We start from the raw sequence: 17,902 nt of genomic DNA on the forward strand, positions 1-17,902 counted from the left end.
AGGATGTTTGCTTTGTTTTCAAGTCCTTCCCATGTGTTTCCACAGTCCTCCAACACCATCCAGGAAATACTATCCGATTCCGATGCCGTTGTCTAAACCCGGTAAGGCTTTTACTTCCACTACATCATACAGTCAAGCCCCACAGTCATTCTCGTTGACCTTATCGGCATGCTTCTTATTTCCTTCCGCTTGTCTTTCATTTCTCGCTTCGATTGGATTTTCTTGCGACACTCCTCACGTGATACATTGCAACCCCAGACCATACTCGTAAGATAGAGTTGCTCCGCTACCTGATGAGTGGCTATGTGAATGTCAAGGTGCTGGACACTCTGTCCGAGCACGCCAATGCCTTGGCCTCCTCCGCGGTGGCCAGGCTGGAGGACGAAGCTGACCAGCTATCCCACTTTCCTTTCCTCTCGGTGCTTGACGACCCCGTGTTTATTGTGCCCAAGCATCATGGTTGGTACAGCGGGCAGTTAGAGATGTTAGGTTCTTCTGTATGTAGTGATTAGACTAGCGCTGTGCTTTACTCTGAATGTCACTGCAGGTGATAGCGCAATGAGTCTCTGCAGTGGTGTGATGTCACGTGTCATGTACCTGCTGGTGCGTTTAGTCCCCTCCCTCTCTCTAGTCAACACTCTCCTGCTGTTTATTAATGATCCCAGCTCCCAACCAAAGTCCAGTCGCTAGCATTTGCTGCATCCTAAAACTAAAATAATTCAAGCCTTTATATGTTCAGATTCAGAGCACTTGAATTCACATTGCAGGGAGTCTGTGTAGTAATTTGTCCAATGTGCAGGGGTTGAGCGCCCGATTTTTATTTTCTTTTTTTTCCTTTTTTTTTTCTTTTTTTTTTGGCGACGGTCGGGTCCGAGTCGTGTTGGTAAGCATCACGCAGTGTGCGGCGGTTTTAAGATAAGCCCAGGAAGCACATGCATTCAAACCAAGCAAATAGGTTATAAGTTTCATTCTACACTTACTTTCATTCTTACGTGTTCATAGCGTTCTAAATGTTCATTTTTGTATGTATCAGTACCAGCCACCAAGTTGAACACAATCACCAAGTCCAACCTGGGTCAGTGTGTCAGCAAATACGATCTACTCGTCTGGTTTGAGATCAGCGAGCTGGAGCCCACTGGAGAGTGAGTTTCTGCCCATACCTATGTTTATGCGGTTACTTTATTTAAAATATTGGTTTAAAGACACATTCCATACATTCTTTTCGTTGAGACAAAGTCAAAGTTTGTCAATGCAATAACACTGACACTTACAGTATACATACACCCTCCCAAGAAACCAAGTGTTATAAGACCTACTTGTATTCAGAGGTCAGACATTTAGTTTTGGAGTTAGGTGCAGTTTTGATCGTTGTTATCTATGATTGTCTGAGTTCAGTATGGCCTGTGTTCCTTTACAGGTACATTCCAGCTATAGTGGATCACAGTGGAGCGCTGCCTTGCCATGGCACATACCTGCTGCACCAGGTACCACAGATGCTTGGTCTTACCGTTCAGCTTTACAGTCTCATTCTACAGCTTCAGCTGACATTCATTCAAATTTTCATAAAACGATGATGGTTTTTCAATAAAAGCGACTTGACCCTAAGCTGCTGTCATGTTACGGTTGTAGGGAATCCAGCGGCGGATCACTGTGACACTAATCCATGAGAAGGGTAGCGAGCTGCACTGGAAAGATGTTCGTGAGCTGGTTGTTGGTGAGCATTGCATCAGAGATTGATAGTTCTACAATGGTCGGGCAAAAAAAAAAAAAACTCTCCAAAAAACACGAGGACAACAAAATGCAAGAAGCGAACCAAACCGCTAATTTGATGCAACATGAGAGATTGGCCATTTCAAGTCCATCAAAGATTTTGGGAGAGCGGTGAATTTGATGCACTGAGCCATTCTGTGTCCCACCAGGTCGTATTAGGAACAAGGCTGAAGTGGATGATGGCGCTGCTGATGCCGTCTTGTCCCTGAACATCATCTCTGCCAAGAACATCAAATCTTCCCACAACTCTAACAGGTAAATTCAATACAGAACGCTTTGAATAATAAGTATCTTTCAGATGTTGTTCCATTGCACCATATCTCATACTGAGATGTAATTCTGTATTCATATACGGAGTGCAGATGACGATGTGTGAATGTCGTCTGTTTTGAATCGCCGCATGACCATTGATTTGCTCCATTGTTGCTTGACTCTTTGTGCTTCTCTCTTTTTTTATGCATTCGTCCTTGTTGCTGCTGCTGGACTCTTGATTGTGCTCAGGCTGTCTATTGATAAAGATATTGATAGGTAGTGTGACTGGAGAACATAAGGTTCCTTCCCTGAAAGAACTTTATGCTTCTCCTTAGTCCAATGGAATAATATAATTCACTTCCTTAATAGTCTGTGGGCCTCATTGTGTGTTGCCTTTATTTTTCATTACTGTCCACTGAACAGAAGAGTTATTGTAATACACTTTGCCCGGCCAAAGAAAAAGTTTTAGTCACGCAACCGGACATAATTCACATACATTCATAACGATTAGGGTGAATATGGATGCTCCCAACCACATGACCGTTGGTATACTCGCTGTATACGAGTTTTATACTCCATACATAGTATGGCGTTGGTGAGGTGATTATCCTCACCAGCAAACTGAAGTTTTACTTTGGTGTGGTGGTTTTTTTTTTTTGGCCAGGTATGGTATATTCAAATGTAGGTGATAATATGCAAATTCAACCCTATGTTTTGTAATCATTTTTTAATTGTGTCACTTTCCCTTCTAAGCACGCTTGCACCGAGCTTGCAAATTATTTTGAGACCTACACTACCGTTCAAAAGTTTGGGCTCGCCCAGACAATGTAGTGTTTTCCATGAAAAGTAACATCATTTCACAAGGGTTTTCAAGCATCTTCTAATCATCCATTAGCCTTCTAACACAATTGGCAAACACAATGGAATGGGTCTTTATACACTTATGTAGATATTGGATTAAAAAACAGACGTTTGCAGCTAGAATATTCGGTTACCACATAAACAATGCATTGAGTGTATTCCTGATTAGTTTCATGTTATCCTCATTGAAAAGAAATAGCTATTTTACTTTACAAAAACAAAAAGGACATTTCTAAGTGACCCCAAACTTTTGAACGATAGTGTACTTCAAGGCCGGCAAGATACTTTCTGAAATCTTGTCTGTTTTCTGATCCATTTGGGATAAATACGTTTGTGTAGTGTCGTTTAAATCTGCAGCCATTGCCCCTAATAAGCAAAAGTGAGTGGAGGCAGACCAACTGCTATCACAGATGACTTCTGTCTGTGCACGACAGCACCCCCTGTAGCCGATCATGACAAATAAGCCTCAAAATTGTTCATGTCCAAAGACTGTTGAGCTGTCATATTAGAAGACGTGTTTTATTTTAGTATCATGCACAACACGCAAAAGGGAAACACTTTCGACTGTGCCATGCCCATCCATCACTCAGAAAGCTAGCGACACTTTCTAGCACTGTACCGCTACGTTATGTTGTGGTGTCGAGTTCTCACCTCAATGTGTTTTCTACATCGTGTTGTGACTAGAGAAACACGTGAGTGCCGCCTCACCGCGCAATGTCAACTTCTGTAGGTTTCAACTCCCAACACTCCCCATAGCTGCCTTTGTGCTTTTTATTTTCGAGAGATAGTAGCAGCCTTACCCCGTCACCTCTTTGTGCAGCACTGACTAAATGAAGGGTTCTTGTCCTTGCATTTTTCCTAATTGTTATGATTTTGGTCTCCTACAGGACCTTCTATCGCTTCGAGGCAGTTTGGGACAGCTCCCTGCACAACTCGCTCCTGCTAAACCGGGTCACTCCTTATGGAGAGAAGATCTACATGACTCTGTCGGCATATCTGGAGGTCTGTTTCTACTTCTCTGTCTCTGGAATTATCTGTATATTTAACCTATCTTCAAATGTGACCTGCATCACCTCTTTGCAGCTTGACCATTGCATCCAGCCTGCTATCATCACCAAAGACATCTGTATGGTCTTTTACTCTCGAGATGCAAAGATTTCACCTCCCCGTTCCCTCAGGAACCTCTTTGGAAGCGGGTACTCTAAAACCCCAGACTGGTAAGACTGCATGCTGCAGACAATTCCCTTAATATGTGGTTCTTGAACTGGGATACAGACTTGATAATTTGGGTTGACATATTGACAAAATAATATCCATGGCATTTTTGGTGCACATTAATTGCCCCAAGATTGGGTCCTTTGAAAAATGTCTCCTGTGTAAAGGGTCCCTCCACCAGATAGTTTTCGAGTCACCAATCGACTTGATTACATGACATTCAGACTCATTGCGTATCTGCTCTATTGATTTACAGCAACCGTGTTACCGGGATCTATGAGTTGAGTTTGTGCAAGATGTCCGATTCTGGAAGTCCAGGTGAGTTTTGTGACCCGATGATGCTTGAGTACAAGTGATGTGCGACAATCTCCACATCTGTCAAGGGTGTCGTCTCACGGAGCGTGTCGCTCATGGTTTGCAGGCATGCAACGCCGGAGGAGGAAGGTCTTGGACACATCGGTGGCATATGTGCGTGGCGAGGAAAACCTGGCAGGTTGGAGGCCCAGAGGAGACAGTCTCATCCTGGAGCACCAATGGGAGCTGGAGAAAATGGAGCAGCTGCATGAGGTACCTACATGGTTTATAACTTAAATTCTCCAGCAAGCTCCCAGTACTAGCTGTTATGAAGGTGTTTGAAACTCACTTGTTTCTTTTACTCGTCTAGGTGGAGAAGACCCGCCACCTCCTCCTACTGCGAGACAAACTGGTCGAATCGGCTCCCGTGGGATCGGTGCCAACCACCAAGTCCCTGAGCGAGTTGCTGTCTCCAAGCATGAGCTCGGGCTCCCTGTCCACTTCCACCTCCATTTCCTCCCAGATCTCCAGTACCACCTTTGAGAGTGCCATCACACCCAGTGAGAGCAGCGGCTACGACTCCGCTGACATCGAGAGCTTGGTTGATCGTGAAAAGGAGCTGGCCACTAAGGTGATGGGAAATTCCTCAATTTGGGATACGTACTATGAAAAGGTTGATGAAAACGTTTGTTTTGTTTTTGCTGGGGTTTTTTTGACGGCAGAAAGCACGGCTAGACACAAGTGGTTTATCTTTCATTTTCATTTCCATAAATATTGTCTTTTTCTTAAAAATCCAAACAATCTAAAGTATTGTTAATCTGCTGAAACACATTGAGAAATATGAACAAGTATACAGTATGTAAGATTCCAAGTTTAAGGACTAACAGGGATTTATCACAGCTGACTTTTGGCAGGATTTACTCTGGACCACCATTCAGTAACAGAGCATGTAAAACAATCCCCTTTACGTGTTTATTCACACCTATTTTGTGCAATCTAAAATCCAAATAACCTCAATTACATCTTCGAGTCCTCCATTTTTCCAAGTGAACAAAAAAAGACAAATTCCACATTTCTCTTTATCAAAACTCCATCATACCCATTCCAAGAATTTGTGCTCCAAAGCAAGCAACTGCCTCCATCTGTTACTGTGCTGTGGGTTGACGATTGTCACTTTGCTTCCCGCGTAGTGCCTCCGTCTCCTGACTCATACATTCAACAGCGAATACAACCAGTTGGTGAACAGCATCAGCGACTGCAAGGTGACGACCACCGTCGCGTCACAAGACCGACGTCGCACTGTATACGCTGTCTTCACTGTCCGTCTCTCCTGACAGCTCTCTGACATCTCGCCGATGGGACGTGACATGTCGGTGACCAGCTTCAGCAGCGCCACGCTCACCCCCTCCTCCACCTGCCCTTCCCTCTCAGACTCCCGCTGTGGCTCTGTGGAACAGAAGTAAATCTGTCATTCAGTTTGCAGCTAGCAGATGATGAAAGAAACATTTCAATAACCTCCATTACAGTCAGGCTCATTTTTACATAAGCCTTTTTTTTTTTTTTTGAATTTTTTTCTTCCCAAGGACTCCAGAGAACTGTTCCCGTGCATCCAGCCCATCCTGCTCAGACTATGAAAACTTCCCCATGGTTCCCACCTTGGAGGCATCCTACCTCGCACGTGCGGGGAAGAACGAATTCCTCAACTTGGTGCCTGATATTGAAGAAATGAGGCCGGGGTGAGAACTGCTGCACCGTTTATGTGAAGTGCTAAATGGGAGAATCGCGAATCGCTCATGCACAAAAGCAGACATTCAACTTGTACTTTTTCTCTTTGTTAGATCTGTCGTGTCCAAGAAGGGTTTCCTGAGCTTCATGGAGCCTCGCTCCAACTCGTGGGTGAAGCACTTTGTGGTAGTGCGCCGGCCTTACGTCTTTATCTACAACAGCGACAAGGACCCTGTGGAGCGGGGGGTGCTTAACCTTTCTACTGCGCAAGTGGAATACAGTGAAGACCAGCAAGCCATGCTCAAGGTACGCCATTCATAAGGAATGACAAAATTCTTATTTAAAAACGGAACGGAATTTCATTTCCTTATGACTGACTTTGAAGCGACTCGGCAACGTGTTTAGAGTAGACGGAAAAGTAGCCCGTCGAAGCTCTTTGCTCACAACATAGGTAGCGCCGAGCTTGCATCCATCCCAGCAAAGCTTTTTGTGACTGTGTCAGCAGTTGATTCTCAGTTTTGCTCTTCAGTGTGTTTTGATGAGGTTTAAAATGTAAATGTTGCCTTGCAAACGTATTGTTTTTTCAGCCTTGCATTACAAAAGTATTTATTGATTTGTTTGTTTGTTTATTTATTTCATCATCTTCTTTTCTTGTTAGACACCCAACACATTTGCTGTGTGCACAAAGCACAGAGGAATCCTTCTGCAGGCCAACAATGAGAAAGATATGAACGACTGGCTGTACGCCTTTAACCCTCTGCTTGCGGGGACGATAAGGTTCAACACTTGTTTACTTTTTCTCACACTTGACTTCTAAATGACAATGGCGTTGCTCACAATCGTTCACCATGTTTCCTCATAGGTCCAAGCTGGCGAGGAGGCGTAGTGGCCTCATCAAGAACTGAAGTGGATACCACGAGCTCCATTATTTCTAAACGCCTTTGAACATACCGAGTGTTAATACCTATTAATCAATTGTGTGATTCTTGACAGTTTTCTCTTGTAAGTAGACTTGTGGCTTAACGTCGCCTTTCTTGCGATTTCTGTCTCCCTTCCTCCTCAGCTTTTTACGTTTTGGTTTATTCACGACAAAGTCTCATTTCGCACTGCTTTGCTGTCATTCGAGTCTCTAACCAGTAGCATGTCGTGATAGTCTACTCGTGTGCACGATCCTGCCGAAAAGGTTTTTCTGGCCACTCGTTTTCTGTTTGCCAATCATCTCTGATCATGTCTCCCCTTGTGACTTGTCACCAAGTTTTGAGTCCGTTTTCTTTATGCATGATAACTGCAGCAATCCTCAGGAGAACACCCAAATTGCTTACTGAAATGCCAACAAAAAAATGGGGTTAAATCATGAAGGGAAAATATATGTCTCAAAGGAATGCGTCTGCTCCGCGCAAAGCAACACATGTTGAAGAACAATTGCTGCTAATGTAGTCATTTTCACAAGAGTTACTTCTGGTTAATACCTGGTCCTAAGACGCCAGGCCCCCCTCCTGCTCCCAAATGGCCTTTAGAAACCAAACAGCGTGTTAAGGATCTCACTTAGTGACACGGCAATGGACCTTCTCCATGCTTCAGCCCGATTGTGTGTACATAGTTATCCTGCCGTAGGGCATCTCTTTGTGAATGGGTACTTATTCGAGATTAGCGGGACATACAGGAAGCTCATTTTATGATGTTTGAACGTGTACTTCAGGCGTGGGAAGCCAATCCCATGCATTGTGCATGAGTGGACCCCCCCATGCTATTCTAAACACAGGCAAAACCTCTGGAACTGGCTCATAATGAATTGCCAATGATACACAAAAGTGTTTTCACTCGAAATGGTTCCTGATACACCCGAACAAACTGGAGCCTTTTTGGCTGTCCGCATGCTTCCCATGGTTGTCAAATGAAGGAAGGGCCAGCGTCTCATGGATGAAACGGCGTGCATACTGCTTGTGTTGAACATCCACTCAATGTCAATGTGTCAACACCATGTGTTCTATTCCTTTTTGCTTCACAGTCTGGAATTTGCTCTTTTTTTTGTTGCTACTATCCTGTTTTGTATTATGGCTATCACAATTTAATAAGGATTTTTTTTTTTTCTATCAAATGTGACAGGGCATTTGTTTCTATTTGTAAGCCAGCTGCGTTAGTGTTTTAACTATACTATAGCAAGACAAGGGCCAAAATGCACATATCAAGGTTACAGTGGATGGCTGTTACAAAAAAGGGTTCTTAGAAAGAAGATATATTCAAGGGACAAGATACACAAATACTTTTAATCGTGCTATTGTTGGAGAATAGTTGCTCTATGCGTTCTTGGCTCCATTGAGCTCCCGCTCAACTCATTTTGGCGCCTCTGTTGTGACGTGAGCATGATGTGATTGATACAGATGGGTGATTTTAAACTCTGGCCAGCCAACCAGCAGTTTCACCTTGTGTAATATGACTACATTTACATAAAATGAAGGTGAACAGAGGCGCCAAAACGGCTTTTATTTTTTCCCCCAATAGACTGACGCAATTTCGAACGTCATCAGCAACATTTTTTCTTCAGGTCAGACAGCCTGCTGGTTGACAAATTGAATCTGATGACTTTTGAGATTTCTTTTTTTATTATTATTCTTTTTCATTTTTTTGGGAGACATTTTGCATTCCTTATATTTTTTGCCAGAGCAAATATTTTCCATCCGTGTAGTGAATTTGTAGCGTTCTCATACTTTGGAGTGTCTATTTATTGTTTGCAATGTACATATTAGTTTGCAGTTCTTTGCACATTCTAACAAAAAAAAACATTCAACTAACTGATCAAAATCTGCACGGTTTAGTTGCTCTTGAACCAAATGATGTGACATGGCAGAGGAATGTTCTGTGAAGATGTTTGTATTTCCAGAGTATTTGTAAAGGGGAAAAAAAGAAACCAAATGAAGTTCATACTTTCCTGTTGGAGACAGTTGGTTGCATTGATGCTCCCTTGTTTCCATCAGAAAGGGATTCCAGTAAAAATCTGCCTCTGATTGCAAACATATTCACGTTCTACTCGTACGAGCCAGACATTCTAAACATATTAGGTTTTTATTTTATCTTATATCAGGGATTCAAATATGAAATAGTTTATGATATCTAAGATTACATAAATTACTGTTTGTGCTTCTGTCGTCACCTTGACACATTTCCGTTGATGCCTTTTAGATAGAACAAGGTTTCCCAATTATCAGTTAACTCTTTGGAGTCATCAAGTTTCAAATAGAAAAGGCAAACATTAACATTGTACATTATTTGTTTTGTTTTCATTTCCATACTTATTTTGTAAATATCTGTGTTGTATGGAGCTTGAATTAAAATGTAAATATGTTTACTGTATTTGTAATAATTATAATCCATTCGCTGTATAGCATAGCTGTGTCATGCAAATATTCTAATAACTGTGTCTGGTAAACCTGCACCATTGGTCTGTCTAGTGAACGAGGAAACAATAAAAGTGCAAACTAGCAACAAGTGAGGCCTGTTTTTCTGGTCCTGGGTGCTGAGTGTGTGCTTGTACTAATGGTTCTCAAGTATGATTTGCAATTAATTACTGATATTGTATGATATAATAATATTTATTCTATAAATCCCCATGTATGGGGACTCCCACCTCCTTGCTTTAAATGACATCTGACACAACTCATGTCGAGTTAGTTGTACAGATAAGACAAGGGGACCTGGCAAAATATTTTCACCTTGGAAAAACATACCTTGAGTCAAAACATTTGCATCACTAAGATTTCCGTGGATGCACAAAACACTTAACACAACCTATAAATCCTTCTAAGGCCAAGAGCAATGACTCATAAATGGGTTAGAGCAAGTCATTTTCCAGATCTATTATTGGAAAGGGCTCAAAGTATGTGAAATCTCAAGATGTATGAAGAAAAACGAGATCTTGTTTTATTCAAATGGCGTTTTAATCCCCCAGGACATAATTTAGGCCTCAAACTCCCACCAGTCATCACGGGGTGTATCTTTCCAGATTATTGCCCTATTAAGTTTTTCACGGGGAATAATTTGGAATTGTGGAATTGCTCAAACAAAGATGTGTATTGACTCAATTGGCATTTAAGAAAGAGACAATAAAGCAGACTTTGAATGGCGTACACGACACACTAGTATATCAGAAATAAACCTGGCAAAACAAATACGGATACCTTAAAATAAAAAAAAAAACAAGAAAATCAACAATCATCCGAATCGCCAGTAATTTCATCTCTCAACTCTTCGTTTACGCAATGAATGACGTTGGATTACGTAAAGAGTGACGGCAGATTGGACCAATAGTACACTAGATATCTCTGCCCAGGATTCAGGACCAATCATATTTGTGTTTGTCGTCACTTGAGCGATTTTAGGGTTCTTGATTGGCTAATAGTCGGAGTGGGGTGGAGCCATCAAACTGAGATGAGAAGGAGGAAGCCGTCCGCCTGTCATTTCGAAAATTTACGGAAACAACGCGACTGAGCAAAATGCCTGAGTAAGTTCTCTACCTTCCTCTAGTAGTCAGACAGTAATGCTGTAGTGATATTTATATATATATTCTTATTGCTTTCTAGAGTTTTGCATTTTACTTAAAATAATAACTATCTAAAGCTTAGCTCGTTTGCTAGTAAGTGTCGGAGTAGTACATGTGAGATGAGCTTTAGAAGATCCACTTCCTTCTAATAATTACCACCACGCATTTCTTTGAGCGAACATTTTATTATTATGCTTTGGTTGCAATGCGAGTCAACCAATAATGATTATCTTTTCATTTTAGCCCATGTCATGTTTTCCCATTCTTCTCACAGAGCAGACATCGCACTGATTGGTTTGGCTGTCATGGGCCAAAACCTCATCATGAACATGAATGACCATGGCTTCGTCGTAAGTTACCAAGTCTTTCTTAACCTACAGTAGATATCTCAGTTCAAATGTCAGCAGTAAATGTAAAATATTATTAGGAAAATAAATACTCCAGTAAAGTACAGACACCTGAAAAATCTACCTAAGTAGATCAACAAATACTTCCCACGATTGGAAATAATGTATCCTGATGTCCGTTCAATAGGTGTGTGCCTACAACCGCACCGTGTCCAAGGTGCATGACTTCCTGCAGAACGAGGCAAAGGCCTCCAAGGTGATTGGCGCAGAGTCACTCGAAGACATGGTGTCCAAGCTGAAGAAGCCCAGGAGGATCGTCCTGCTGGTCAAGGCCGGGCAGGCCGTGGACGACTTCATCGACAAGCTGGTTGGTTTCTGCAGTATTATAAGTGCCTGAATTCCAATTATTACTGATTTTGTTGTGTTTCTGTTCTACTTCAGGTTCCCCTCCTTGAGGCCGGGGATATTATTATTGATGGCGGCAATTCTGAATATAGAGACACGACTGTAAGAAGGACACGTCATGGAGATTCAGCTTAGAATTTTCTCCGACCGCCTCTTTTTTTTTTTTCTTTGTATCACACAGCGGCGCTGTAAGAGTCTGAAAGAGAAGAACTTGCTGTTTGTGGGCAGCGGAGTCAGCGGGGGCGAGGAAGGGGCGCGCTACGGACCCTCACTCATGCCGGGAGGACATCCAGAGGCCTGGTAAGAAATAGTATAACAAACAGCAGAAGAATGAGACAATGACACAGTGATGACAAAAAATGTCCTCCATTGAGAGACTAGCGGTTGGTTTTTGTCACACATTTTCAATTGGATTGTCCTAAAATATTGTGTCGCAGTCCAAGCTGACGTAAATGGCCAAATCATGGAGTAGTCTCATAATAATAGTCATAATTTCAGTAAATACTTGTCATTCAAAATACTTCAACAGTGGGCCAGGGAAGAAGAAAAGGTCAAATTTGAGTTTGAAATGTTTGAATCCGGGATTGAACTGGAACACTTGACGTTTTGATACATTACAATGATTTTTCGCTTCTTCCATCCTGACTTTTGCTACTCTTCCTTTTTAAAGGCCCCACATTAAAGACATCTTTCAGAGCATCGCTGCCAAAGTGGGAACCGGAGAGCCCTGCTGTGATTGGGTGAGCGGCTCCTCTTGACTTTTGGAATGTGGCGTGTGTGGCCGCCTTCGCTGTGATGCGAGACTCTTTCCCTGTTTAGGTGGGAGACGAGGGCGCGGGTCATTTTGTCAAAATGGTTCACAATGGTATCGAGTACGGCGACATGCAGCTGATTTGTGAGGCTTATCACCTGATGAAAGACGTGGTCGGCCTGGACCACGACCAGATGGCTAAGGTGAGTTTTCGCATATGACCGCATCACCTCTGATCACCGCTGGTGGACCGTAGCTGCCCGTTTTACTTTTCAACCCCTCAGACTTTCGATGACTGGAACAAGACTGAGTTGGACTCATTCCTGATCGAGATCACCGCTAACATTCTCAAGTATCGAGACGCCGACGGCAAGCATTTGTTGCCCAAGATCCGCGACAGTGCGGGACAGAAAGGCACGGGCAAGTGGACTGCGATATCAGCCCTGGAATACGGCACTCCGGTGACTTTGATCGGTAAGGAAGTAGTTTGCTTCCTTTTTCGTGTACCTGTCGAATCATTGCCAAATGTGTCATGTCACACCGGTGAGGGAGAAAAAAGAAATCAGGAAGTGGGAAGGTTAAGCCACCAGCACACAGTGATGTAACAAGACGGAACTAGAAATTCATGAATAATTAACAATGAAATGATACATATAGGTGAGGATTTAAAAGGACAGTGTTTAAAAAAAACCCCACTATATTCACAGAAGAAGATAGCATGATATTCATAAAAAACAAAAAAAAATGCAACCAATGGTCACCATTCATTTGCGATTCGGCAACCCATGAAAAGTACTTGCAGACTTGCGGCATGACTGGCTTTAGAGGAGGTTAGTGAGCCATTTCCAGGGAACGTTCTTGATTTGTGTCCGCCCTTAAGAAGCTTTTCCTGCAGTCTGCTCATCTCAGGTGACATAAGGGGGATTTGTCGGCCGGCCATCTGACTCATCGTGTCTTTCATAAACAACCAAGGTTGTACCTAGGGTGGCCTATAGAAACAAAAGTACACTTCCTATATTAAGTTGTAAAGGGACACACTTTGTCCCATAATATCGTGAGAGTCAAAGCTAGTTCAATCGCGAGAAGCAATTTGAACAACGGTGTAGCGGCACACTTTTTTCTTTCATACCACGCTTCCTCAATAACCTGTTTTGCAAGTTAACGGGATATACAAACAACTTCCTTGTCCTGGCTCCTCCTCAAGTGTGCCAAGTAGTGGACACGGGCTTGATTACCTATCTCGCCTTCTCAGGAGAGGCCGTCTTCGCCCGATGTCTGTCCTCCCTCAAAGATGAGAGAGTGGAGGCCAGCCGGAGGCTCATGGGACCGGCTGGAGTCACGTTCACCGGTGACAAGGTTGCCTTCTTGGAGGACATCAGGAAGGTACAACCAAGTGAAGTGAAATTGGATCATTTTCCACAGCAGACGCAATCTCTGAGGAAACACTGGTCCAATACATGACTTGATCATTGCGGGTTCTCAAGCAGTCAGGTCCAATCAAGTTGTGTTTTTGCAGGCCCTGTATGCCTCCAAGATCATCTCCTACGCGCAGGGTTTCATGCTGCTGCGTCAGGCTGCCATAGAATTCGGCTGGTCCCTCAATTACGGCGCCATTGCGCTAATGTGGAGAGGAGGCTGCATCATCCGCAGGTACGTGTCACCCCCCCCCCCCCCCCCCCCCCCCACACACACACACACACATACACCCGCACAATTTAAAATGATGGCAATGGTGACAAAGAACGTGCTTGACCAGGCTTCACTTTATTTGTTCCTCATTCCTCAGTGGTGTGTTTGCTTTCCTTCAGCGTGTTCCTTGGCAAAATCAAGGAGGCCTTTGACCGGGACGCCGAGCTGCAGAGCTTGTTGTTGGACTCTTTCTTCAGTGATGCTGTGCAGCAGTGTCAGGTATGAGGAAGTGCCACATGTTGACAAAGACCTGCTTGGCACTACAGCAATTTCCGCTTTTGCGTCAAGATTGCGGTGAAGCAACTCTGACATTCTGGCTCGCGTGACTATTGCAATCTTTTGAGATCAAAAAGCCTGTTTGAACCTAAACCGGGATTTAATATCAAAACAAAATGCGCTCCGAATAATCCCGAGCCAAACATCAGTGACGTCTTTTCAAGCCAACAGTCTCACACATTCATAAATTTAGCAAGACCTGCGCCAATTCTTGTATAAAGAAACAATCAAGCGGGCATAGAAAGAAAGGAAAAATAGAAGCGTTTTCATTCATATGACTAAGAAATAAATCGATTAAATTAGTTGGCTGGCTCCTCAGATAAGAAATTGCTGTTGATTGAAGAGATGTTCTTCAGCAGGCATGGTTACCAGTCACAGCAAGATTTCTCACTTGATTTTTAGGCGTCCTGGCGTCGAGCGGTCAGCACAGGCGTCCAGCACGGCATCCCCATGCCTTGCTTCACTACCGCTCTGTCTTTCTACGACGGTTACAGGCACAACATGCTGCCTGCCAACCTCCTCCAGGTAAAACCTCAACTCCACTGGGGTGGACCACATTGATTCTATTTTTTATGAGCAACTCAAAAAAAAAAAAAAAAAAGTCCCATCATTTATGGTCCATCCATTAATTTTCTACCCAGCTGGGTACTCTAACTTCCAATTTCATGTATGTTAGGTTCTTTGAAGACTCGCCTGTAGGTTTGAATGTGTCCAAATGTGCCCCACGATTGGCTGGCCACTGGTTCAAATTGTACCATGCCTCTTGTCATGCTTCACCACACTCATCCCCAATGAGGACAAGCCCGATAGAAATTCTATGGATGGGTTCATTAGAGTTGAAAAGCCCTGGTGTGAGTGTGCCTTTTGTCAGTGCTGTTTTGTTGTTGCCTTCAGGCTCAGAGAGATTACTTTGGGGCTCACACGTACGAGCTGCTGACCAAGCCGGGCCACTTTATCCACACCAACTGGACAGGACACGGTGGAAACGTTTCATCTTCCTCCTACAATGCGTAGCAGCGGCGTACACGTCAAAGAAGAACACAGCAAACACAGAGTGCAAAAGTGGACATGTTACATTTTCCGCCAGTATAACCACAGCAATTGTAACTCCTTAACTCATATCAGCAACGTGTTGTGCACCTTTTATCTTTCCAGCCATAGAATGTGTTGCTACATTGTCAGACTTAGGCTGGGGTCCACAGTGTTAACACTGGATTTAAGGTGAAGCTTTGCACTCTACTGTACTAGGCTAAATAAAGATTTCAATCTCTTTATAATTAGCTTGTTTGCTCCTTACAGGATTTCCAAGTGTTTGTGTGTAGTTCTAAATGAGGGGACGACTAACAGAACAGACTATTCAAGTCCTAGTAACCTGCTACATTGCAGTCCACTTCTACCAGGCTTGACTTTACACAGTTATTAGTTGTAATAAAAAATGTAAAAAAATAAATAATATTATAAAAAAGAAGAGTAGGGCACGCACTGGTTAGCATTTCCGCCTCACGTTTCAAGGTGAAGGGTTTGATTATATATTCTTTATATTTATATTATATTCTTGAGGACAGAGGAGACCACCCCAGGATTCCAACCAAACTACTGCCAGACAAGTCTAAACTCTAAAAAATAAAACTCTTCTCAATTGCGCAATTTTGACCATTACACCAGATATAATAAATTCATTCAAATTAAGATGTTGTTATCCTGTTACCAGACCAGTTCGAGGCACAAATCTGATGTTGCAATTCATAATAAAACTTCCTCTGAATTCAGCAATTTTAACAGTTGCAGTGGAGCCTCGGTTTTCGACCACAATCCGTTCCAGAAGGCTGTTCGAGAAATGAATTGTTTGAATTCCGAATCATGTTTTTCCATTACAAATAATGGGGGGAAAAAAGCCAACACCTTAACACCCGAAAATGGCGGTGTACCTAATGGAGTGTCCGTGTGACGTCACAGATCAATCAGCCAATCAGAAAGTGGGGGGTTGTTCGGGTGTGGCACTTTTCACTTTCCGTTAAGCTTTGGCCATGATTTTTCCCTAATGAAGTGGCCTGTTATAAGGTACACCTGAAAATGGCGGTGTACCTAATGGAGTGTCCGTGTGACGTCACGGATCAACCAGCCAATCAGCAAGTGGGGGGTTGTTCGGGTGTGGCACTTTTCACTTTCCGTTAAGCTTTGGCCATGATTTTTCCCTAATGAAGTGGCCTGTTATTAGGTACACCTGAAAATGGCGGTGTACCTAATGGAGTGTCCGTGTGACGTCACGGATCAACCAGCCAATCAGAAAGTGGGGGTGAGGGCGGGTGTGGCACTTTTCACTTTCACTTAAACTTTTTCCCTAATGAAGTGATTAGGTACACCTGTGTCCGTGTGACGTCACGGATCAATCAGCCAATCAGAAAGTGGGGGGTTGTTCGGGTGTGGCACTTTTCACTTTCCGTTAAGCTTTGGCCATGATTTTTCCCTAATGAAGTGGCCTGTTATAAGGTACACCTGAAAATGGCGGTGTACCTAATGGAGTGTCCGTGTGACGTCACGGATCAACCAGCCAATCAGAAAGTGGGGGGTTGTTCGGGTGTGGCACTTTTCACTTTCCGTTAAGCTTTGGTCATGATTTTTCCCTAATGAAGTGGCCTGTTATTAGGTACACCTGAAAATGGCGGTGTACCTAATGGAGTGTCCGTGTGACGTCACGGATCAACCAGCCAATCAGAAAGTGGGGGTGAGGGCGGGTGTGGCACTTTTCACTTTCACTTAAACTTTTTCCCTAATGAAGTGATTAGGTACACCTGTGTCCGTGTGACGTCACGGATCAACCAGCCAATCAGAAAGTGGGGGGTTGTTCGGGTGTGGCACTTTTCACTTTCCGTTAAGCTTTGGCCATGATTTTTCCCTAATGAAGTGGCCTGTTATTAGGTACACCTGAAAATGGCGGTGTACCTAATGGAGTGTCCGTGTGACGTCACGGATCAACCAGCCAATCAGCAAGTGGGGGGTTGTTCGGGTGTGGCACTTTTCACTTTCCGTTAAGCTTTGGCCATGATTTTTCCCTAATGAAGTGGCCTGTTATTAGGTACACCTGAAAATGGCGGTGTACCTAATGGAGTGTCCGTGTGACGTCACGGATCAACCAGCCAATCAGAAAGTGGGGGGTTGTTCGGGTGTGGCACTTTTCACTTTCCGTTAAGCTTTGGCCATGATTTTTCCCTAATGAAGTGGCCTGTTATTAGGTACACCTGAAAATGGCGGTGTACCTAATGGAGTGTCCGTGTGACGTCACGGATCAACCAGCCAATCAGAAAGTGGGGGTGAGGGCGGGTGTGGCACTTTTCACTTTCACTTAAACTTTTTCCCTAATGAAGTGATTAGGTACACCTGTGTCCGTGTGACGTCACAGATCAACCAGCCAATCAGAAAGTGGGGGTGAGGGCGGGTGTGGCACTTTTCACTTTCATTTAACCTTTGACCATGATTGTTCCCTAATGAAGTGGCCTGTTATTAGGAACACCTGAAGAGGGCGGTGTACCTAATGGAGTGTCCGAGTGACGTCACAGAGCAAACAGCCAATCAGAAAGTGGGGGTGAGGGCGGGTGTGGCACTTTTCACTTTCACTTAAGCTTTTTCCCTAATAAAGTGGCCTGTGATTAGGTACACCTGAAAATGGTGGTGTACTTAATGGAGTGTCCGAGTGACGTCACAGATCCGACAGCCAATCAGAAAGTGGGGGTGAGGGCGGGTGTGGCACTTTTCACTTTCACTTAATTGGAAGAGGCGGAC

At 43.6% G+C, this 17,902-nt stretch overlaps 2 protein-coding genes across 3 annotated transcripts in view; both read left to right on the top strand.

The window, feature by feature from the left end:
• The window catches only part of kif1b (kinesin family member 1B), a 45,995-nt gene extending 36,400 nt beyond the window's left edge, over positions 1 to 9,595 (top strand). For both annotated transcript variants that reach the window (XM_085915020.1, XM_085914934.1), the window contains 16 exons: positions 46 to 101; positions 1,034 to 1,142; positions 1,418 to 1,484; positions 1,630 to 1,714; positions 1,920 to 2,025; positions 3,771 to 3,885; positions 3,967 to 4,100; positions 4,355 to 4,416; positions 4,520 to 4,665; positions 4,763 to 5,023; positions 5,583 to 5,654; positions 5,730 to 5,851; positions 5,976 to 6,128; positions 6,231 to 6,423; positions 6,776 to 6,894; positions 6,980 to 9,595. In XM_085915020.1, the coding sequence (XP_085771146.1) occupies positions 46 to 101; positions 1,034 to 1,142; positions 1,418 to 1,484; positions 1,630 to 1,714; positions 1,920 to 2,025; positions 3,771 to 3,885; positions 3,967 to 4,100; positions 4,355 to 4,416; positions 4,520 to 4,665; positions 4,763 to 5,023; positions 5,583 to 5,654; positions 5,730 to 5,851; positions 5,976 to 6,128; positions 6,231 to 6,423; positions 6,776 to 6,894; positions 6,980 to 7,022 (1,843 nt within the window). In that variant the 3' untranslated portion in view covers positions 7,023 to 9,595. The remainder of the gene's footprint in view (positions 1 to 45; positions 102 to 1,033; positions 1,143 to 1,417; positions 1,485 to 1,629; positions 1,715 to 1,919; positions 2,026 to 3,770; positions 3,886 to 3,966; positions 4,101 to 4,354; positions 4,417 to 4,519; positions 4,666 to 4,762; positions 5,024 to 5,582; positions 5,655 to 5,729; positions 5,852 to 5,975; positions 6,129 to 6,230; positions 6,424 to 6,775; positions 6,895 to 6,979) is intronic.
• Positions 9,596 to 10,518: 923 nt separating this feature from the next.
• pgd (phosphogluconate dehydrogenase) lies at positions 10,519 to 15,399 on the top strand. Its single transcript, XM_085923171.1, has 13 exons — positions 10,519 to 10,615; positions 10,929 to 11,004; positions 11,189 to 11,368; positions 11,443 to 11,508; positions 11,588 to 11,706; positions 12,077 to 12,146; positions 12,226 to 12,360; positions 12,442 to 12,631; positions 13,410 to 13,540; positions 13,674 to 13,807; positions 13,966 to 14,065; positions 14,525 to 14,647; positions 15,017 to 15,399. The coding sequence occupies exons 1-13, from the start codon at positions 10,608 to 10,610 to the stop codon at positions 15,134 to 15,136; spliced, it is 1,452 nt and encodes a 483-aa protein (XP_085779297.1). The 5' UTR covers positions 10,519 to 10,607; the 3' UTR covers positions 15,137 to 15,399.
• The last annotated feature ends 2,503 nt before the right edge of the window (positions 15,400 to 17,902 follow it).

Source organism: Syngnathus leptorhynchus, chromosome 1 (genome assembly GCF_054491065.1).
Source record: "Syngnathus leptorhynchus isolate UIUO chromosome 1, UIUO_Slep, whole genome shotgun sequence".
Classification (NCBI taxonomy): Eukaryota; Metazoa; Chordata; class Actinopteri; order Syngnathiformes; family Syngnathidae; genus Syngnathus; species Syngnathus leptorhynchus.